At 37.7% G+C, this 24599-nt stretch overlaps 1 protein-coding gene across 1 annotated transcript in view; it reads left to right on the top strand.

Moving 5' to 3' along the window:
- LOC127640342 (transcription initiation factor TFIID subunit 4-like) overlaps positions 1-24599 on the top strand; it is a 63912-nt gene that overhangs the window by 20963 nt on the left and 18350 nt on the right. The window contains exons 11-13 of the mRNA XM_052122838.1: positions 523-648; positions 3753-3809; positions 15179-15298. Coding sequence (XP_051978798.1) covers positions 523-648; positions 3753-3809; positions 15179-15298 — 303 coding nt within the window. The remainder of the gene's footprint in view (positions 1-522; positions 649-3752; positions 3810-15178; positions 15299-24599) is intronic.

Below are 24599 nucleotides of genomic sequence, written 5' to 3' on the forward strand. Positions count from 1 at the left end.
TGTCGCATTGCGATTAAACGAGTATCTGGCACAGCTGTATGAAGTCAGCCCGTTGACATCAGCAAAAACAAGCCAAACTTAAATTAAGACTGGAAAAGTTGGCCCTGATAGTGAGGTACAGCCTCAGTACAAAAGACAGCGTGCAAGAAGAGATGAGATGAACTGTGCCGTTCCTGCCGCTAATAGGCTATAGCCTCAGAAGTGCATGTAAATGTGTGGGTTCCTTCACGTGTGTGTGCCGCACGGCTTTGCTCCTCCGCTGTGCCTCACACAGCCCTTTTACCTGCAATGCTAGTACAACCTTCGCTGGAAAACGAGTCAGGGTTGCCTCGGAGAAACACTGTGAAACACACAATTATCCCATTAGCTCTGGGTGACCTACTAACTTTCATTTATGTGCGAAAGGCAACAGAGTGAAACTTTAGGCAAGTGGGGGAAAGTTAGTTCATACTTGTAACTGCATAAAGGTGATACATGTGTTGATGAATATTTTGGTGTTTTGTTTTTTTGATTTTCCTGCAGGATGAGGAGCTGTATGAGCAGACGTCAGATGTACGTGCCCAGCTGAAGTACTTTGAGCAGTTGGAAAAGATCGAAAAGCAAAGGAAGGATGATGAGGAACGGGAGATTTTAATGAAAGCAGCTAAAGTAAGTTTGAATGAAACTGGAGCAACAACAAAGTTATTAGTTACTATAATCTACTAACTTTTTTAGTAAAAATAAAATGTAGTTTACTCATTATATTTTGTAATAAGATAGCGAGTGCTTACCGCAAAAAAAGCTCAATCAACTAGATGTGTGAAATTGAAAGAAATGCAACAGAAATATATTTTTACTGTACAGTAAAATGTAATATTCATTGTAGTAATAATAATGAGGTTTATTGAGTGTATGCCATCATTAAAGGGGTGTAGTTCACCCAAAAATGAAACTTCTCACATTTACTCACCCTCATGATGTCCCAGGTGTGTGACTTTCTTTCTTCAGCGGAACACATTTGAAGAAAAATAGTAGAATATCTTAGCTCAGCAGGTCATTAAAATGCAAGTAAATGGTGATCAGACATTTGAAGATCTGAAAACCACAGACAGTCGGCATAAAAGTCATCCATATGATTCCAGCGGGTAAATTAATGTCTTCTAAAGCGATACGATCACTTTTGGTGGGAAAAATATACATTTTTAAGTATCTCTAAATCATCGCCTTAAATTAACTTGAGTGTGTGTAAACATTCCATTAAGTAATTTATTTAATCTGATTACAATTTTATAGAAGTGGTAATCTATAGTGAATTACTTTGAGTAACTTGCCTAACAATTTTAAGGGAGTGGCTGCTGGCGCCATTCTGCCCATCTGCGTCATGTTAATGAAAGCTGCCATTTCCTACACATTATTGGCCACTGTTTAAAAGAAACCGGTTGTGCTTTTAAGCCTTGGAGAGAAAAGGCAGTGTGTCATTAAGACACAAGATTGCACTCTGCAGCTTCATACTGTAGCAAATTGCATTTATCGCAAAGCCAGAGGGATTTATCCAGTCTCAAGTTGATTTGATTGTACTATTGCGGCAATAGTATTGCCTGGATTGGAGTACATCAGGGAAAAGGGAATGAGTGTTCTGTTAGGGAGCGAGAGAGGATATTTTAAATTTGCCTTTAAGTCTGTTTCTTTCTAAGGAAGTGTCACTATCATTCCCACTGAGTTGTTGTGGAGAAAAATATAATGTTAAAAGTAAAGAAACCCTAAGGCATCACTTACTTTACCTTTTTGGCCCTAATCAAGGCAACGGCTTGTAAAATGTAACACCTTTTCAAATAACTCTGTTTGCATGTTGGCAGTCATGAGGATGTGACGTTAAAGGAATAGTTAATTACAAACTGAATTAAGGTGCGTAATCATTTACAGTTGAGACTATATAGATTCCAAAGCGGCAACAAATGGCTAGTAGTAACTTCCCAGCATCCATTGCTTTCCCTTGAAGTAAAAAATACGGTGGGGATGTGATGATTTCCCACAGGAAAAGGACATTGCAACATGAAAGCAGAGGTAATTAGTTGATTTAAAGGACAAACGATGATGAGCTTCCACTCCGAAGCCTCAATGTTGTTCGACACCCAGTACAGCTAATTGAGATGTCAGCCAGGTGATAATTGTTCTTTTGCTGTTGCCGGTCTCATATAAATTCTGTTTGGGAATGGAGTTGACCTATTTACAAGTACATTGTTATGTGCCAGGAGTTTGTAATCATTGTAGAATTATTAGTCTGTCAGGCCTAGTTGTAGGTGTTAACCTTTTTTTTTTTTTTCAAGTTTCAGTTTGTTTGTTTTTCTCAAACGTTTTGTGTTCATTTGTAAAAAACAAACCAAAAAAAACAAACATTAAAACCGATATAATTGTTCCCTAATTTCTTCAATTTAAAGGGGTCATATCATGAAAAAATCTTTTGAAAGGAGAGTTTAAATGTAATATATTAAAACAAACTTTTTTTCTTTTAATGGTCTGTCTTGATATGAAATGAGATATATCATACAAACATACATGCTGACTCCAAAGAGCAATACACTTCTCCAAATGCACCGTCCACGATTCTGCAGAAAAGAAATCGCTTCCGTCCTCTGGCAAAAACACTTTAAACATGAACTGCACTCATTGGTCACTGCCTTGGTGTTGTGTTCCTGCCCCACCCACAGCCAGTGATAATTTCAAGCAAGTCGGATGTGTATTTTCAGTGTTTCAAGGCATTAACTCAGCTGGGAGTCCAGACAGTCAAGTGATTAACACCTCCCGCTGAGAGGTGCTAATGGGTGCTATGTCTCCCTCTGCCTGGCCAGTGATTATGTTAATGAAGCTAACACCTGAAGATCATTGGAAAAATCAGCTAGTGTAGCGAAGCTGAAGTTATTTTTAACTTGACATAGCATACTAAAAAAGCAAGATACTGAAAAAACTGTGAGATGTGGCTCAACAGCCAAAGAGGTCCATTTAGCAGATGTTTCAGGGTTCTGACAGCATGGAAAACCTGAAAATATCAGGGAATTTCAAAACAGATTTCTTTCCAGGCCTAGAAAGTCATGAAAATAATATAATCTCAAAAGTCATGGAAATGTTTATAAAATATTTTTTTATAGTTTTCTCTGCTCCAAAATGTTTCATGAACTTGATTATTGCTCATGTAGAGAAAAAACTCAAGCTATAGTAATGTCCAATTTGTCAGTGAATCGTTCTTTTGAGTTAGTTAATTTCAATTAATTTGTCAGTTCATTCGAAAGGTTCACAAATCGGGCTAACTGATTCATTAGAAAATCAGTCTCAATTAAAAAAAATCTGTATTCAGAAATCACAAATGCCTTAAGTTCATGAAAATTCATTGTTCAAAAAGGATAGGAACCCTGATGTTTACATAAAAAACAAGTGCAAAACAGATGCTAAAACATGCTCAATGTGAACGGACCTTTACTCATTAAGACGTTTATGTAAACGTCATCTTCCCATGTCATGGGAAGATGACGTTTACATAAACGTCTTAATGGTACAGCAGAAAATTATGCCATTCTAAGGCCCAGAGAGATGGTCTCTGGAAAACAGTCATGAGTATATAAATGAACTGTTTCTGGTGCAGAAATCCTTCATTAACATTATAAGTGTCCCACAAGTGGAAAATACGTTTGAAAGAAAATGTATGACATGACCTCTTTAAATCCTTCAGATAATAGAAACCGGTCTATTTTAGTTCTAATGTTTCCCTTTTCTTGCAGAGTCGCTCAAGGCAGGAAGATCCCGAACAGGCCCGGCTTAAACAGAAAGCTAAAGAGGTGAGGTTTATGGAAGACTACTTAACAGTACTAATAAAAGTGCTCGACATACATTTTTCATGATTATGCCCTTGTTATTTGTGTGACATAATTTAGTCTGACATTGAGATAAATGGTCTCATACGTCTCCTAACAAGTTTGTTACTGCAAGGGGGGAAGTCATCATTTTGCTCAGATGTCAACCCCTCCATCAAGCATTAAGCATTCCATCAAGCTGTGTTTTGAATGCAAGAACTTATCCTCACTTTGTGCTGCCTGCTGAAGGGTTGATTTGTTCTCTGTATAAGCTGTGTTGCCTATAGAGCTGAAGTTTCGCTTACTGATCCCTGAAGAAAATAGATGGTACTTCAAGCTTGAGTTTCTCAGGAATCTTCCTTATTACGGTACAGGGACATGATTAATTGCATACATTCTTTTAACTCGTTATTTTTTTTAATTAATCGCACTGAATTAACGCAGAAAATCGACAGCCCTAGTTAAAATACTGTAATGGGTTCAATGAAATGAGGAAGGAATGTCACTGTTTATTCAACACAAAACAAAAACATGTCTGTCTCACTTTTTCTCCACACACTTATTTCCCCCATCTCTCACAGTGAACACAGAAACAAGCTATTACCAGCAATTAATCTCAGGTGCGAATCCTTACTACTTATGGATCTCGACCACACCCTCTCCTCCACAAATACTTTTTACTATCTCAGTAAAAAATGCAGAGACTATACATTTTAATTTCCTAATTGTTTTCCAAGCCATGAATAGTCATGGAATTTCACAAAATCTTAATATTCATGGACATTTCTATATTAATTCTATATAATTTTTATTTTTCTATAATATTTTTTCTAAAAATATACTATTTTCTTGCTTGCAAGCTGTAGTGATTTGAGAGCGAATCGTTTTATTGATTAGATTCTTTTAAATTAATTAGTCGACACGCTTCACAAATCGGTCCGATTCTTTAGCGCACCCTGAATTGCACACTTCACCTTTAATTTAGGAACTATTTAGACTGTGGTAAGATTCAGTTAGATTTTAATGCAAAGAAAAATATCAACAATAAGTTCCTTCAAATGTCAAGAAGAAACTTGTGTTTGTTGTTTGTTTTCATTCCCCCTCCCCATCTTTAAATACAACAGTTTACACACCATATGTCACAATGTCACCATATGTCTCTGTTTGTATTGACAACCACTGTTGGATCTGATCCATCAAAGAGCGTCTTCAATGAACCGTACCGTTCATGGAAGAATATTTTATTAAAATCAAGAAGTGCATAGCCCATAGTCTCTCTGTTGCCTTGTTTATATTGTTTGTTTCAGCACTCTGTTGTTTTTCTTACCTGGAGGCATATCGTTATGGAGAACGAGAGAAGCACTTCTTGAAGTCTCCTTTGGTCTTGCTGCGTCTATTTATTTATTTTTTTGTTCAGATCACAGTACTACTAACTAGACTAGCATTGTGAAACGCTGAACAGCAGAGTTCTATAAAATTATTTGCATGTTTTGTCTCGAAGCTAAATGGCAGCTCCTCATCTTTGTTGAAGGCCTGTCTCAAAGCCTAGACAGACACCGCCTCCCCTTCTCTGAACCCCTGGCTCTTCTTTCTTCCATCTCTCCCCTTTCATTTTTCCATGCACCCGCTTGCGTGGAGGATCTGGGGGTTTTGCCACCAGCTTTCTGTTTGCCTTCAGCCTTTTCAGGCTGGAGTTTCCTCAAAGGTGTCACTGTGAGGACAGTTTTTTTTTTTTTTTTGCCTCTTAGACAGAAACGGTGAAGAAAGACTAGAATTTTTGGTGAGAGAGAAGGGGAATGAGGTCACGTCACTGGCCAAATTCAAGTGTGTCATGAGCATATTCGTTAACCTCTGGACCACGGCTTCGGAAACAACTATTTTATCATACAGAACACTTTAAAAGACACCATGAAAGAATTTAACAAGCGCAGTTCTCTTTCCATTTCTGTCTTTTTTCTTATTGAAACAGGAATATTTGGGCGGGCCATATTGAAGGGCTCATCCCTTTTTAAAATAATGTGTAGGCTATAGCTTTTATTTTGTCACAGCCGAAGGCACTTTCATAATGAATTACAGCCATTTTCTTTGTAAACCAATTGATGGTTTGGAATGAAAATATAGTACAAACTAGAGTGCAACTGAAACGGACATGCAAACCATGATGTGCTACTTCTTGTTGCTAGTTGGAGACAGGTGGTATTTATAACTTTAAAGGTGCACTATGTAAACTAAGTTTACTACAAAATAAATTAATTTTATATTGAAACCGATGTATAAAATCATGACCACTCAAATGAGATGAGGACTCTAGTCATATCAGTAACCTTACAAAAGCAGTTTTATTCTACATGAGGCAGGGGCGTCCTCAATTTTAGAAATCACATGATCAGGTGAATACTACTCAATCTCATTAACCATCTTGTTATTGGACACTTTCACTATTGGAATAAATGAATCATGGTTTATTGTGAACAGTGAAATTCCATTACGGTATCTGTAACTGAAAACTATTGATTTTGAATTATGCTGTAATCACACCACTAGGTGTCACTAAGTCCAAGATGACACAAACAAAAAGTTACTGAGTTCACCTTTAAGATAGGGGGACCCTTCTCATTTTAGAAGGCAGTTATTGAATAACTTTTTAATACAGTCATCAAATATCTTTTATTTTTCCTAGATGAGAAAGACAACATTTTTACTTCAATTTTAACTGAACTATTAAGAGCACAATAGGATATAGGACTAAAAGCCATACAGTTCTAATTTTGATATCATTTCAACATGAATAAGTTTTAATTGAGGCACACATAATTAATTTACTACCCTTCATGAAAAGAAAATTAAGTTTCTAAAGAATCAAGTTTAGTAATGTATGGTGTTCATCAACAAAACACTAACCAAGGTATTTTTAGGTTAGTGAAAACTGTACATCATTACGGAACCGATTATATTATTTGATTCATCATGTTAAAACCAATCAACAACATTAAATGAGACCTATTATGCCCTTTTTACAAGATGTAATATAAGTCTCAGGTGTCCCCAGAATGTGTCTGTGAAGTTTCAGCTCAGAATACCCCACGGATCATTGATTATACTATGTTATAAATGCCTGAGTGGAATCAAAAACACGCTGTTTTCATGTGTGTCCCTTTAAATGGAAATGAGCTGCTGCTCCCCACCCCCAACATAGATTTGTTCTCTGTGAATACAATCTGAGACAATGGTAACTTTAGCTGCATAAACTGTGGAATCAGCAAACAAGCACATTCGTAAAGGCGATTTGCAAACATTCACAAAATATAAAGTGTAATGCTTACATCTTCAGGATATAAAGCTGGAACACGAACAGTTGGTTCTGATCCATGCTTGAGAATCAATTTTTTTTAAAATCCTACTTTATATTGACACTCATTCACAGAGCAGTCTGGTGTAAAATTATTTGCACAAACATACACACATTTTTGTATATTTTGGGGTACATTTCCTTCAAAAACAAAACTTGTCCACTGCGTCTTCAGTGGCTCTGATGCCGGGAGTACATGAAGACTCTTATGTTCACTTTTCTAGCCAACAACAGAACACTTATGAAGCTTACGAAGATGAGACATTATTCTTCTCACTCTATCTGGTCCAGTGCGGAAAAAAATGGTGGACTGTGTAGATCCCTCAGGGGAGGATCTATGATAATAGGGTGGAGTCCATCACCAGTCGTGGGCGAGGCCTGCTCTAACGTGACATCACTTTAGTGCAGAAACTAAATCCATTCATTTTCACCAACTTTTTATTAATACAATTAAAAGAGGAGTGGGTGGACTTTTAACATTGTAGGGTGGTTGTGTACACACACTGCCGACTCACATTTATGTACAAACTCCATGTAAAAGTGAATTTTGCATAATAGGTCCCCTTTTAACATATTTCTAGTGCTCCACTGATATTCATATTCTAGTGCAATTAGAATGTGAAAACCCTTTTTGGATATTTCCTCTGAAGTCTTGTTTTCTTGGATTGTTATGTTGTCTCATTATCAAGCATTTACATGGTATTCTTCACCTTGTTAATGAAGAGTTCTGGAAGGTGATAGATACTCTGAACTCTCCCAAGAGCACAAACTGTCACTCATTTGCAGAAGTTCTGCAACTGATATACAGCATATCAAAGACAATGACTCATAATGGTGCTAGAATTAGGATCAGAACTCACGTTCCTATTTTCTCATATCCTTGACTTCAACCAGCACCCTTAAATGAACTGTTACACTCGCCATCAACCTGTGTTAAGGCGTTTCTCTGCGGCGAGTCATTCCGGTGGGCTGGACTGCAGATAAGGATCAATAGAGATGAAGAGCAGTGCTGGCAGGCTTACTGGCTCTGCCTGTCTCACTTGCCTGACCTTTGTAAATTATTACAGGCTACAAGCATTTCTCTACCACCTCCTGCATCTCTTTCTCACCAACAGACAGGTAGGCAGTTGGGAGGAAATGGCATCTTAAAAAATTTTAGGCAAATCCCAGACTGATCTCACAGTGAAATCAAAAACAGTTGGCTGATTTTTCTAAAATCTGTGCTCAGTGAAATTCAAAACACTGCCCCAGTGGCTGAAGCAGTAAGTGTTGGGCTTATGGGCATGTGTGAGCTCCATTTTCCGGTTGTAATGTCCAGGGTGGGGTGCCAAAAGCGAGTTTTGAAGACTGTTCAGGCTGTATTGCACAGGGATATGATTCTTCTGTATTAATACGGAATCATTTTTTTTCCGACCTAAAAATGTGACCCCGCATGAATTGTGGAAATCCGTTTAAGGGGGGGTTGTTAATATTTCATCTGGGTTTCATATGCTATCGGTATATCCGGTATATTCTCGATGCGTATTTTTCACCCAAACAAGTGTCATTCAACCTTTCCTCTGAACAATTTCAATTACACCTGCGTCACGCACAAACTTTAAGAATGCGCCACATGGAGGCTCCTGATTTTTACCATCAGGACTTAATTTAAGTAGGACCGGTTTATTTGAACTCATCAAGAAAAATAAAATGGTTGGCTAAAAACGGATTTGAAACATTACCACTGTTGCTGACAGGTTATAAATCGTGATTGTTAAACTGCAATTACCACGGTGATATTTTCAATGAAATCGTGACATTTATCTTCACATATGAAGTACTCTTTGCCAGTATCACAAACCACTTGTATGTATAATCATAAAACCCTGCAGAGACAGTCCAGACATTAGGAAATGTTCGATCTAGATTTATTTTTCCCTGTTTAGATTTGGACATGAACTTGAGTTGCGGATATAATAAAAATTGACATGAGTTTTTGTGAGACCACTCTCTGAAAAGACTGTTCATTTAAATGCACAATCCAGAAATAATACTAGCCATACAATGAAGAGGGGAAGGCAATCCTCAGAACATGTAATATTATATTCTTATTCATTTTCACATTAATGTGTAAACACCAGCATGACAATTTTAAAAATGAGCACTTACAGTAAGTACATGTTGAGGGGAAAACCCAGCCAAAACTCTTTAAAAGCTGCAAACATATGCATTCGAATTTAAAAAGATTATATGTATGCTGAAATTAAGATTAACCAAGATTAATAAATGCTGTAGAAGTTGTTTTAATTGTTAGTTCATATTAATGTTAATAACAGTTGTTGAGGGGGCAGTGGGGTTTGCTGTTGCCTGCATTTTTGTGCTTAGATGGTCATATGCCTGAATACAGTGAATTAATATTTTATATTAATTCTTCCTAAACATCAGTAGAGTAAATATATAGAGGGAAAAATGCAACCCCTGAATTGTGCTCGTTGCTGATTATTTGAACGCGAATACTTCCTGGTTTCAACGCAGGATCCGAACCGGGTCTCACACTCTGCTGACTCAATGTGCTTCCGATCACACACCAAGGGAATGTAAACACATTAGAGCCGATGTAAAAAATGTCTACTGGAGATGCCGCTTGTCAGGGAGTCGGCATATTGTCGCCCATCCTAGGGTACCCCAGCTCCTGGAAACAACATGCCAACATACAGTGTGATCATGTTGCAAATACATATCAATATTACCTAAAAACTAGGGTTGTCAGAATTCCAGAATGTCAGTAGTAGTATACCAATACCAGTGAAGCTGTACAATTCTCTACAAATTTCCATAGCACAGCAAAACCATGAAAAAAATGTAAATACTATAAGATTTTTTAAATATAGATTCACACCAAAAGTTTGACACAACTAGTATTGCAATGTAGAGAGTAGAGTTGCCTATAGCGATATAGGGTCTATTCCAAAACCTAGGGATCCACCTCCGGAGGTGGCATTTTAAGGCATCATAGGTGTGTTCCCAACGTTTCAAAAGGTGGCTATCTTAAAGGTTTAGTTCACCAAAAAATATAAATTCTCTCATTTGCTCACCCTCATAATATCCCAGGTGTATTTAACTTTCTTTCTTCAGCAGAACACATTTGAAGAAAAATGTAATAATATCTTAGCTCAGTAGGTCCTTAAAATGCAAGTCGATGGTGATCTGACATTTGAAGCTCCAAAAATCACTGACAGTCAGTGTAAATATCATCCACACAACTCCAGCGGTTAAATTTGTGTCTTCTAATGCGATATGATTGCTTTTGGTGTGAAGATCAATATTTAAGTACCATTTAACTGTAATCCATCGCTTCCGGTCAGCAGCTGTATGCACGTGTGATGTAATCGTGTTGGCACATGACACACGAGAACTGACTTACTTGCGACACACCCGGAAGAGCAGCACTGTTTACAACTGAGTAGGAGGAATGCTGTACAGATCTGTATTTGTATTTGTTTACTCACAATGGTGCATTTCTGTGACTGCCCTGGATATATAAATCTAGAGAAGAATTTAGTCTGTAACATGCCAACACGAGACCACGCGAACTCAGCCCTCTCGTGAAGATTACTGTAGGCGATAGCTTATAGTTAAAAAGTACTTAAATATTGATCTTTTTCGCACCAAAAGCAATCGGATCGCTTTAGAAGACATTAATTTAACTGCTGGAGTCCTATGGATGACTGTCTGAAATGTTTTGATCTTCAAAGGTCTGATCACATCCACATGCATTTTAAGGACCTACTGAGCTAAGATATTTTTCTATTTATCTTCAAATGTGTTCTGCTGAAGAAAGTAAGTCATAGACACCTGGGATATCATAAGGGTGAGTAAATAATGAGAGAATTTGGACAAATTCTAAGGTAGCATTGCATGGAGACTTCCCTGGTTAGCCGAACCCAGAATGGACTGCGATGAGCGCAGTGAAAAAGTAAATCCAAGATGTAATATTCTTATAATTCATTCAATATTGAAATGTATAGATTAAAGCAGACCATTTCACTGAAATTGTATATTTGTGTTCAAGTATTCCACCGTTTCTCAAGTATCATCTGTACTGAAATCAGTTGCGAGTCAAGTCTCCCTTTTACTGCGCTTGAGGAGCGCTTGAATGATGTGTGGAGTTGCTGCCTTTGTAGAGCATTTCAAATAGAACGTTTTTTGTTCATTAACATTTTTGTTGGTAAATTTCACAACTATTACAAAGGGGTCGGTTACACTTCTATTAATTAGCGAAGTGTACACGGTTATGGATAATCTCAAAATGGCCAAATATCAGCTGATTTATTGACATGGCCAGTAGGGTTGTGCCGATGGACGATATCATCGTCCATCGTGATGGCTGACCAACATCACGATGTAGAGCCACCATCGTGATGCCACGCCACCTTTTGCGAGTCTTGCTAGTGTGACTCACTAATCCTAGTCTCTTCTATAGTTAACCTAAAAACTTTGCAGGGATTGCTCTGTAAATTAAATTGAGAATATAACTAATGCATATATGCTATTTTAAATACTGTGGTATATGCCAGAGACGTGACGTGTTAGTCTGTGAAAATACCGTGTCAGGCAGGCTACACAAATATTGATCTTGACATTGTTAGCTTCTTGTCTTTTTTTTAAATGTCTTACACTGTACATTTAGATTAAAATATGTTATGTTGTAGGCTACAAGAAAATAGCCTTTATTAATTAATTATTAGTAGTTGTAGTGTCTCAGAATATCTTGCTCATTGTCACATAGCTCTTACAGTGAAGCGGCAGTTTAAGATAAACCCAGACCAGCGAACGTCAAATAACTTTTGTCTGGTTAATACTTTTAAAGAAAAATTTCCTTGGCCATAAATCCATAATGTCAAATCAAATGAAAGAAACAAGGTGAATATGAATAACACACATTTATTAAAACATAGAAGAACAACAAATAAAGAACAAGAAAACGGGAACAACACTCAGACCGAAACTCGTGTTATTTCACTTATAATTAGCAGCACAATTAACTTCAGCACAGGCTACAAAATAAATTATGTTATTGAAATATTGTAAAGTGGTCATATGAACTACACAAATGAACGTTTAAAAAATTATATGCAAAATCGAATAGCTCCGCAACGGATGGCGAAAAATGCGTAAAGAACTCTAATATCTTTCACCATAGACCATGTTTAAATTTCGATGTTTCTGGCCAGAAATACCAACATATTCACTTTATCTGGTTTTAATAAGCTGCGGATTGGAGTAACTACACTACCCGCTGTGCTGAAGACCCGCTCTGATGGAGTACTGGTAGCACATATGCACAGATATTTCCGTGCTAATCTTGCCATGAACGGAAACCTTTTGTCGTTCGTTTTCCACCAAGTCAGCGGGTCCTCTTCCCCATCAATGGCCATTTCCTGCAGGTACATGGTCATTTCTGCCTCGACCTTTTGCTCATCATTGAGTAAAATAACGAAATTATAGTTTTTAAGTGGAAAATAGTATTTATGTAAAGAGATATATTAAAATAAAAAGTGCACAACTCTTCTTAAGTGAAAGCTAAAAAAAAATGCTTTACGTGTCGTGCAACCTACTGATAAAGCGCCGACGAGTCATTAGTTGGGTTAGTAAAATAACGAAATAATAATTTTTCATATAATTTTTGAAAATTATATGAAATTATATAATCCCCGCCCCACCGACGATATCATCGTCCATCGCGATGTTTTACTGTCAACATCGTCAACTGCCAATTTAGGGGGCATCGCCCAACCCTAATGGCCAGTATCTATCACTCACTAATAGGATTCGATACCTAATCACTAGTACGTTTGACATCCTATTAAAAGCAAAACGACTCATTGTTACAAAGGTCTAGCTAGGATTACCTCTTACAATTTCACAATGCTATAAATAATTTATATCGCATTGCTGTACATTTAGAATTTGATGAAGTCTGGAAGAATTTCTAATCTGTATTCACAGTAGCCAACCAAATAAATGTGTTCGCAAGTGAGCAGCAGGTTTTGTGATTGAGGTCAGTCATTAAACAGTGATTATGTGGAGCTACAAAGCTTTGTATTACAGATGGCGTAACTAGGTTCCCCTTTCACTCCTCATCAAATAAACGAATATGAACGCAAGTCAGAACTCTAGCTGCAGGCGTTGAGAGGAGATCAGCGCTGACACCAAACAGTGCCTGTGCTTCCACAACCTTCCATTTAACACTAATAGATTCACTGCATTGTGCCTGTGCAGGGCCTCCTTACCTCGTATTACTTCAAATAGATGCGGCTACCCCACTGTCCATGTCTTTTATGTGCCCTCGGGGTGCGTTCACCGTAGCTGTCAGGGTCAGGTGAAAGTTCAGTGCACCAGATCACTGACATGCAGCAGTCGCACTGGGCGTGTTTGCATGTCAGCCTGGTCTCTCCTGGGCATCCATGCGTGTGCATGCAATGTGCACGACTTCCCTTCCTATTAGCATAACCTTGACTTAATTAGCATGTAAACGTTGCCTTGAATTAGCGTTTTGTCAATTTCTTCCCTCTTCATTATGTTATTTAGTTTGTGTTTGTGAAAGGGCGAGGGGTGCAATTATTTGGAACACTTTGGACCACAAATTGTTTTTAGCAGCACAAGTGACAAAAGTTTATTCAATTAAAAAGAATCTAAATACACATCAGTGTCAGATATTTTTTATTTTTTGTGTTAAACATTTTAGGTTCAATATTTGTCCACTGGAACAAAATTTTAGGGGCATTTTGTTTCATGAGACCATTTTCTTTTCTTTTTTTCAATTGAATTTAAATGAATAAAATCTCTATCAAAAAAGTTGCTGTAAATAATACACAAGAAATGTGTCAACCATCACATCAGGTGTCACGTTAAATTTTGATTTAAACAGTGTTTTTGGGTTCTTGTAATTGTTTTCTACATATTCAGTGGTTTCAGAGCATTTTTCTTTTTATTATTAATGAAAAAAAAAAAAAAACAGTTATCTACCTAATTTACAATGTAATTATCTGACAGCTACTAGTCACTATGGTTTCTGCAGAGGCACTAAACCAAAAACTGGATTCAGATATATTTTGAACTGAATGTATTTCAATTTGATCGAATCTAAGATAACCACTTCATTGTATATGTCTGGGGCATTTTTGTCTCTTTCGATGACACATTTGCTGTGTGCCATGGTTAATTTCAGACCCTAGTACATTTTACTCAGACAGATTTACATCACTACAGAAAGAGGAAAACACACACAAAAAAGAAGGGGAAGAGGACATTTAAAAAATTCTGGATTACAACAAAAGTTGTTCATTTAAGATACTTCGTATTATCTTTACCTACACTTCAAATCACAACTTTGACACTCATTACAGCTCTGTGAACACACTTTCCAATGGGGCCGCTAATGACACACAAGCCGTTCTTGCTTCGCGTTCATGGCCACAGTGGTGTGAGAGTCAGGGTGAGGAGAGGTGAGGACTCTATCTGCATTCTATGCCCGGCAGTGTTCACTCCAAGCTGGGGAACAGAGGACGTGCTGCCCCCCTCCTCATCCTCCCCTCCCGGCATGGCTGGCTCTGTCAATGCCTGCTAGGGTGAGATGACTTAACCTGCGGGCTCTGCTCTTTGAATGTCGCTCGCTCTCTCATTCTCTCACTCACTTTCTCCCTCATTCCCTCGTGGAAAGAAATTGAATTAAGCATCCAGATACAGAAAAAAGCTCTAAGTTATTTGCTGCATGATGTTTGGAGCTTCATTTGCTCTATTGAGCTCTCCGGGGGAGTTGGGAATGAATGTCAAATACACAGCATACAAATATTTGAAAATGATAATTTCAAGTAAGGCAATGTAATACACAGTAATACTTATTTGGGAGCATGTTATTCACAGACATCCACAATGTATAAATGTCTTTTTTATATTTGCATTATGTTAATATGAAGTCTCAAAGCTTTTGTGCTGTTAACATGGAATGTTCTTGCTCATTCAGATGCAGCAACAGGAACTCGCTCAGATGAGGCAACGGGACGCCAACCTCACAGCCCTTGCTGCCATTGGACCCCGCAAGAAACGCAAGCTTGACTCCCCCGGGGCCTCATCGGGATCAGAGGTAAGACAGGACCCTGATGTACAGGAATAGATGTGGCAAGCATTAAAATTAAAGGGGGGATATGTCACTTTCATAAAGTTCTTCAGTCACCCCCTTCTTTATGAGATAATTATACATTTTGAAAGACCAATGCCTTAATGTGCCCCATACAATTTTTAATGTTTCATTTACAGCATTGTACAAAACATTTATCTTAAATTCTTTTTGCAAATAGAATTATATTGGATAGAAGTAGAATAAGGAGTCCTGCAACAGATGGTAGAGCCCAGATCTCAACATCTGGGATAACATGAATAGACAGAAGCAATTGAGCAAGCCTTAATACATAGTGTTCAGCGTTCAGCAATTTTTACAAGATGCTTGACGAAAATCTTTAAAAACTGTGCTAGTGTACCTAGGATATTTGGTGCTGTTTATTCTTACAACATTTATGACCATACACTATATAGGAACGCGTTTACATGAATGGCCCGTGCACGATTCGTTCATTCGTTTTTCTTTTCGAAATTGAAAACAATATCAATTATGCTTTGAATATTATTTTTCATTTGAAAAAAGAAATGGGCAAAAACATGAAAATGGCTTGTTTTGTTTAAAAAACTAAAGTGAGAAATCAGCTCAATTTCTCATGCTTATTGGTCATGGATAAAATGTGAAAATACTGCATTTATTTTTTATTTGCACACTTGGGAGGATATGAAACGCGATTGGTCAACTTACACTGTCATCTGTTCTACCTCAGTCACGTCCTTCAGATAAAGAGTTCAACATAATACAGCCCTGCAGATGGATTAATCTAACTTTAATTAAGAACAATAACATTCATCCAAACATTTGCTCTTGCATGTAAAGCAACCAAGCAATGGATTTATGCAACAGCTCTCCAAGTGAACTGAGCAACCTAAATATTGAAGTTGTAGCTTGAACTATACAATGTTATGTAAATTACTAAAAAGAAATCTAAATGTTTAATGCACGTAAAGTGAGACATTTAGTTTTTGTATGTGATATTTCTTGATTTTCCTCTAGATAGTGTAGTGGAGATCTTTAGTTTAGAATGGTATATGCGCACGATAAACTTGAATTTGGCTTGCCCTAGCGTGCTCTGCTGGTGCATTACGGTTCTGAGAGAGGTTTACAGATATTTATACTAAGGCTACATTATAGCCAACAAGTCTAGTGTATTGCCGTTGCTGATTGGGCTCTGTATTACTTCATGAATTTGGCACCATATTTAAAAATTTTAGTTGCTGTACAATGAGCAGACAACAACCGGGTGAATAATTCATGTTAAAAAAATGGGAAACAGAAAGTGTCTCATATCTTCTACATGGATAGTGTAATTTATATCAAATTTTAACAAAGTATTTGGCCTTGCAGGTTGATCACATTGATGTGGCTATTGTGGGTCACAGTAATAGCTCCACCAACTTGCGGAAGGAAGTGTGGCACTTTTAACAGACTTGTAAATATCCCTCTTATGTTTACCTGAATTGCTTAAATTTTTTTTAGAATAATGTCAAGACAGTGCAGATTTAAAATTCTGAAGGGATTCTTGATATCTTAAATACTGTTGCCATGGCAATGTATTAAACGTCATCATTCCTTTTTATGTATATTCACATGTTTTTTAGGTACTTGGTATACTTGAATTTTTATATTTTGCAGAATCAGAGTTGTCAGCCATTAGGTCTGGGAAAAAGTTAACACATGGGGAGCTACTACTTGACAGCTCCTTGAAAGCTGCCACCCTCCCCTTCTCTGCACATTCCTCCGGAAATGAGAGCGCTCATCCGACTTCCATCAACTTAAAATAACCTGCCTACCAATCTTAACCCAATTTTTTATGCGTTTATCCCCCATATTGAGGACCGCCCCATCACCCAAAATACAGAGTCTATGGGCAAAATAAAGCCCTCCATCTTCTGATTGGCATTGCCAGCAGACCAAGTTTATAAAATCTAGAGGGGGTCCAATAGAATCTATGTAAAATCTTGAATTGTATAAGGTGCACCCTTGCATCTCTAGATGCAGACTTGATGATTTTTTGAATCCTAGCCCACACTCCCTCCTCCAATACCAAGTTTAAATCTTTCTCCCATAATATCTTAACACTACTAGCGCTGAACCACTGTAACCTACGAATAGTGCGATTTAAGAGGTCAGATGACCGTCTAGTCCTGAGACAGAGACACTGCTACTGACACATAATGATCGCTAGATGGCACATCTTGTGCGTAGCCAATGGATTGGTCTTAAAAATTTAACTGCGAGTTAGGTAGCAGTTGGCCTATAAATGCTTATAGACTGAATTCTAGACTGAAAAACTAAAGCAGCCTAATTGTGAGTTGATAGATAAATTAGGTGTATGCCTGGCTAAATAGACAAGTCTTTGTCTAGACTTAAACTGAGTGAGTGTATCTGCATCCCGAGACTATTCCATAGTTTAGGAGACAAATCTGAAAAGGATGTACTCCCTTTTGTGGAATTTGATATTCTTGGAATTATTAACAAGCCAGAATTTTGTGATTGTAATGAACATGATGGAATATAGCATGTTTGAAGGTCACATGAGTACTGTGGAGCTAGACCATTCAAGGCTTTGTATGTAGTTAATAGAATTTTTAAATTAAAATGAAATTTAACAGGTAGCCAATGTAACGATGATAAAATTGGGCTAATATGATAATATTTCTTGGTTGTAGTCAGTACTCTGGCATCTGCATATTGAACCAATTGAAGTTTATTTATTGAACTTGCTGGACATCCTCCCAGTAATGCATAACAATAATCTAGTCTTGAGATCATGAAAGCATGAATTAGTTTTTCAGCATCAGCAACAGAGAGCATGTGTCGTAATTTAGCATTATTTCTGAGGTGGAAGAATGCTGTTCTACAAACATTGGAAAATTAATTTTCAAAGGACATATTGGCATCAAATATAACCCCTAAGTTCTTCGCTGTAGAAGATGATGTAACCGTATATCCATCGAGAGTCCATTTATATTTTAGTGGCTTAATTTTTTGAGGTTTTTGGTCCAATAATTAGTACCTCTGTTTTGTTGGAATTGAGTTGAAGGAAATTTCTGGCCATCCAATCTTTGATTTCACAGATGGTAGCATAAACAGAACAATTGTGTTTGTGGTCCACCCACATGTGCAAATAAAATATTCAAGCATTATTGCATTTATATCCATGACCAAAAAACATGAGAAAGTGAGCTGATTTCATTCTTTTTAGTTTTTATATAAAAGGAATAATCGAAAACAAGTAATTTTCTTGTTTTGAAAATTACTTGTTAGTGCTCTAACAAGTAATGTTGAAACGAAAAGCCAAAATTCAAAGCATAATTTATATTTTGTTGTTCAATTTCTAAACTAATGAATGCAACGCACATGGACTATGACCACGGGCGTTGATGACTTATTTAGCGGTGGAAGAATGTGTATGTGAACATGCTAAGTGATTTGATTTGAGAGTGTATATTGAATTAAATTCGGTCAGTTCATCACACAACTTATGGCTTCAGAAGACTTGGAAATAGTTTTTCCTTTATGGAGCTTGACAAGGTGATTTCATTTTCATCACATGGCACAAAGAGGTGAAAATTTAAAAAATAAATTCCCTTTGAATTCCTTATACATAATGGTACATTATGGTGAGTATTTAATGGCACAATATTAATTTTTGCGATAAATATTAAAGAAATGTGAATGGAACATGTTCAGTCATTGGCAAGGCAATTGGTAGATTTTGGAACTAACAGTCATGTCAGTTTCAATCTCAATCTCTAAATGGCACAATATTGTTCTGATCTATCTTAGTCCCTACCCCTGACATGCATAGATCTGTATGAAGGTTATTTTGTGATAAAGCCCAGAAAAAGAAAATATAAAGATATTCAATATCATTAGCAAGAACAAAGGAGAAGCAATGTCAAGATTCTTTATAGTAGGGATAGTTAAAAACAAAAACATTGTCATTTTTAATTGTCATTTTTGGGTGAACTATCATTTTAGTTTAAAGTATAGCTTTACACACAAAAACATCCCAAACAATCACACGCTCCATAGTTCTTTGTTTCAGTGCAACTATTTTCCATTTGCTAATTTTGTAAATCAAACAAGTGCCATTTCAGTTCAACGTAAATACTGAGACTCCACACGCTGCTGCCCGTGGCATATTATTAATAAGAAATGTGTCAGACAGTATCGCACATTGTGATCATAACTACTATCAACATTAACAGTAGGAACTGTATTCTAATGACCCGCCACATACTGTAGCTTAGATCTTCACTTTACTTGCATTAGTGCAATCTGCTGTGGTGGAGGGCACTAAATGTCCCTTTATGGAGAGCATAAATAACTAAATAAAAGCATTATTTCTGCTCTATGAATGCACTGCTGACCTCTTTCACAATGGATTACCTTCATCTGCCCACATAAACCATTAACAAAACAGATTAGCAAACCCAACGAAACCTTCTTTGCTCTACCAGTCCCTATTTGGCATCACAGATAGGATAGTTTTGCATATCACACGTCTGTAATGAAGGCAAGGAGATGTTTTTGCTCTTCATTTTCAATCCATCATTTCTGTCTTTCACTTCCAACTCAACATAGCCTCTGGCGGTCCCCTCCCAACACGTGCACACAAACTCACTCACACTCCCCCCTCGAAATGGAGCAAAGTGAATGTGACTTTTCTAAAGGGGTCGGTCCTCGCCCAGGGGGCCGTGGCTGGGCCTGCTCTGAAGGGTCCAGTCAGAGATTTCATCTCCACAGCAATGTGCCTGAAGGGCAGCATGGCCCCAAGCAGGAGGCAGCCATGTCATAATGGCTCCACTCATTCTTTCCCCACCCCCGCATCCTGACAGCAAAATACCTCGTCCTTGCTCCCCATTCGCTTCTAAATAAAACCGTCATGCAGTGTAGTTTTGCGGCTAGATGCAGACATACACGGAGAACTTTGTCTGGACATTGAGATACAGTCCTCTCCCATGCCTTGTTTGCAGTGGTTGAGGAAAGGGCACCGTTTTTTGGCTAGCCCTTTGTCTGGCCTCAACGCCCTCAAGGTGGTTTGTGTTTGATTGCTAGTCCGTCTGTCTCTGGGTTGATGAAGTGTTTAGGCAAGAGGGCGATCCTGCAGGGTGGCACGGGGGTAGATTAGTCACAAGCGCAGGTGATGAGGACATTTCTGAAGGGCGAGTTTGAGGGCACGCTGTAATAAAGGCCGGTGAGTTCCTGTGGGCCTACAAACCAGACTGAGCCTGAGGGCGGATCACACTAAACCACACAAGGGTTCAGAGTTGTCCCTACATAGGCAACCCATATAAACATGTTCATACCAGTCCAAAGGCCATGGGGGTAAGAGAATAATGCATTGAGAAGAGATGCTGCAAGATTAAGAAAAGGCGGCAATGTTGAACCATGTGGGAAAAAGAGGAAGAGATGATGTTATTGTATTATGTATGGTACACATCTTGTCCTGTATTAATCTTTAAAGGTCAAAACAATTCCTGCCTAACTAAGAGCATTTGGTTGGTGTGCATGCATTCCATAAGTGTAACATATTGCCTTTAACTTGCAATCAGCCTAGATCAAGTAAAAGAGAGTATTATGAGAAGGCGAAATGGAGAAGGAAAGAAAGAAGAAATGTATCTCTCATACAGAAAGAAGGATGGATATACTGTTGCCCTTCCCTGCAGCAGAATTAACAGGCATCACATGGAAAACAATCTTAGCCCGGCTTTGAAAGAGAGGAGCGGGCCATTAAAAGCAGCCTGAAGGGATGGACTAGACCCAATAGCACTAAAGCAAGCTCTCACTCACTGAAGTGAGGGCTCGCTCACAGGCAAAGAACTGTGCAGAGTTCTATAGCCACAATTAAAATCTCCCCCTCTGCCAGATCACCCATAGGGCAGAGACTGAGCGGGGGGAGAGAGGGAGGAGATGGGGCAGTCATGGAATACCAAAGGCAGATTGAAATTTTTAGCTACTAATGAGCAGTACCAAAGCATGCTTTTTGCAATAGTGGTCTAGAGTTTAAACATTACTGGTCATTGACATGAGAGTATGTGCATGTGTTTTATTTCCTCAAAAGAAATAGTTCACTCAAGAATGAAAATTATATCATGCACTCACCCTCCTGTCGTTCCCATATAGCTTTCTTTTATCTGTGGAACACAAAGAAGAACATTTTCCATAATGGGGTCTGTCCGGCTCCAAAAAGGACAGAAAAGCACCATAAAGATCATACAGCTTTTGCTACTTTCCAAGTTTTCTGAAGCCACATGATAGCTTCAGAACCCCCCACTTTCATTCACAAAGCTCATTCACTTTTATGTCCAATACAAATATGGCGAGTCAAGTTGCATTAGGTATTCAATCAATTAGTTAACCATCATCGGTTCTCATCTGTCTTGTTATAGATGTCAAACCTGGCGCAGTTCATCTTGTTGCAGCATATGTGGCAGTTTTTCGTAACTTGTAATGAAATTTGTGACTCAAATATTCAAATCTTTTAAAGTAAATGTAATAAATGACTACATCTATCCTTAATGCAATTTGTATTTATATGTGCATTCATAACTCATGCTAGCTTATATTCTATTTTTTTAAGGCTGCATACCTTGTAAATCTGCTCGTTAAATGGCTATGAGATACCAGGTTGTCCGTGACAATGGTGTAGTCAGCCACGAAGCAATGTTAAGTCCCCTGTACACCTTGACCTTGGTATTTTATCTCTCTGGTCTGGAAAGCTGTATTGCTAATATAAAATTTTGAATCTCACATGTTTCCTTTAGCTGATCTTGCCGGTTGATTGGAGCTCAAGTTTTTTTTTTTTTGCACGGTGATATGATGAGTCTTGTGTGTGCTATCTGAGGGTTATCTGCATGTGTTTTGACATGATAAGGAGCAGCATGAAGACTCTGTTATCAGTTTGTAGGGGTTGCGTGGAATAACAATGCCAAAAATTTACTCTTTCTGATGCCAGGCAACCATTCAAGAAGAGTAAGTTCTTTGTGGTTAGAGCTTTGTAAGAGTCATGATGTGTTCTGTTTATTATTTTTTGTTTGTTTTTCTTAATTTTGTATTGATCAAATCCTGCCTTGATAGTCAATTTATTTCCCTTTATATTAATTTAGGTCAAACTGGGTTTAATTCTTTGACAAGTAAATCCTAGTATTGAACTGAAATGGATTTTGAATTGAAGAGGGATGTTTAATGTCCTTTTGTTGTCAAGTTCGAGCAGCTTTTAAGTGAAGATATTTTAGAAATAACATCCATTTATCTTTTATAAAAAAAATGTGTGATATCAATGAAGGCTATCGTTTTAAGGATTTTTTTTTTACTTATAATGGACTTATTACTTATACTTCATTATTCAAAATGGTGGTTTTATTTAGTATGTTATGCATTTAATAGTTCTTTGTAGACCTGGGTATTATTTCAGCAAATAAACCAATAAAAATAATAATTTCACATACATCAGTCAGTTTTGACCCACATAACACAAAATAATGCTGAAATAAAGTCAATATAAAAGACACAGTCAATATCAAGACAAATGTGTGCAACACCAAGCTTGGTGTAGTCAAGTGGACAAAATAAGGAACCATGCAAGATGTTTCTAACGATGACCAAATGAGGAGTAGGGCCACCAAAGCAGTTGGCCTCCAGAACAATTTCGGTCCTTCTTGGAACACTGTCATAAAAGTCTTGAACTCTGGAGAGTGGAATATTGCTTCATTCTCCAAGAAGGAGAGTTCTTTGAGAGATGGAGATAGGAATCTGCTCTCTGTTTTATGCTCTAGAACGCACTTTGATCACACAAGGTTTGATGATGCTCATAAATGGCATTAGACCTTATCTTAATTTTAAGCATAATGAATCCAAAACTTCCAAACGTATACCTGTCTGGATGTAGGAGAAAAGAAGAACCATGCCGTGTTAGACCCCATTGCTCTTTTCTATTGCTCTGGGGGCAATGTGGTAGTGTTGTAGAACCAGGTTAAGCATGTAGAAATCTTTTATTGCCCTTGGAATCAAGCAATTTCTGAGTGGCAGCCCTGCCATATGTTTCAGCTTACCTGCTGTTCATGTTGAGTCATCTCAATGATGCTGATTTTATTGTGTTGTAACATTTTTAATAGCTTTACTTTTACTTCTGAATTTTACCTCAAGACCACTTTTCTTGGTTTCCTGGATTGTGACTGGATTGTCATCAGCATGTTTATGGAGATAGCACAGTCCTAGATAGCACCTTCCCCCCTTTCTTTACCTGTTACAGCTAATGAAGATTATTTGGGTGTTTGGTGACAAGAATAAGGTGCTCTACATTCAGTTTGCATAATATCCTAGTACAATAGCCCCCAAAGATGAATGTTACATCCATCGACTCTTTTAGAATGCAAGTGCATGCTTTTCGGCAGCTTAAAAAAATAATTCGGCTCCATCAACAAAGTCAGGCCTTCGGCAGATTTAAGATGCCCATCTCAGAAATTAATTACCTCCCTTGTTAATCTTAGCTAATTAAAATCTTTAAAAACTTTATTGGTTCATTATGGCCGTGGAAGGACAACACCTTCAACAGTGCAAGAGTTTTGTAAAAATTATTTTCGAGTAACACCAATCTGGGAGAAATTTTTATCAATAATGGCCTGATAAAACCTTTTTTGTTGTTAATTCAATAGATCCAACTGACGCAACAGTTTCTACTTTTTTCATAATTACAATTTTGTACCAATATTTGATGACATAATTTTGGCAAATGTTCGAAATGGATTAAATATTTTATCTCATACATCATGCTCATTGATTTCCTCGTTTGTTTTAAACATCAAGGTTGTGGATTTCCTGAATCGTTATGTACGTCTTGTTCATGGATTTTCATCATTGTATACATCTGGTCTGTTCCAAAACTTAGTGAGTCGCCTCATTGTCTCTGGCATTGGCAACTGTCATCTATGGCAGCATCCTACCTGAAATGATGCCTCAGAGACCGATTTGAATAGCTCTACATAGATGGCAGCTCCGCACATCATTCAAATAGCACTTCTCACACAGTGCACAGGACACTCGACTCCCAACTGATTTCAGGGGAAGGGTACACAAGATGCTACCTTAAAATTTGGCCAAAACAAGATATCTTAGCAAAATTAAGATACCTACCATTTAGAACAGCCTTGCTTCGGGAGCGCACCTAAGATGTCTTAAAATGATGCCTCCGGCAGGTGCTCACTAGTTTTTGGAACAGACACATCATGTTCGTGGATTTCCTTAATCATTAAATACG

This window comes from Xyrauchen texanus, chromosome 49 (assembly GCF_025860055.1).
Source record: "Xyrauchen texanus isolate HMW12.3.18 chromosome 49, RBS_HiC_50CHRs, whole genome shotgun sequence".
Lineage (NCBI taxonomy): Eukaryota > Metazoa > Chordata > Actinopteri > Cypriniformes > Catostomidae > Xyrauchen > Xyrauchen texanus.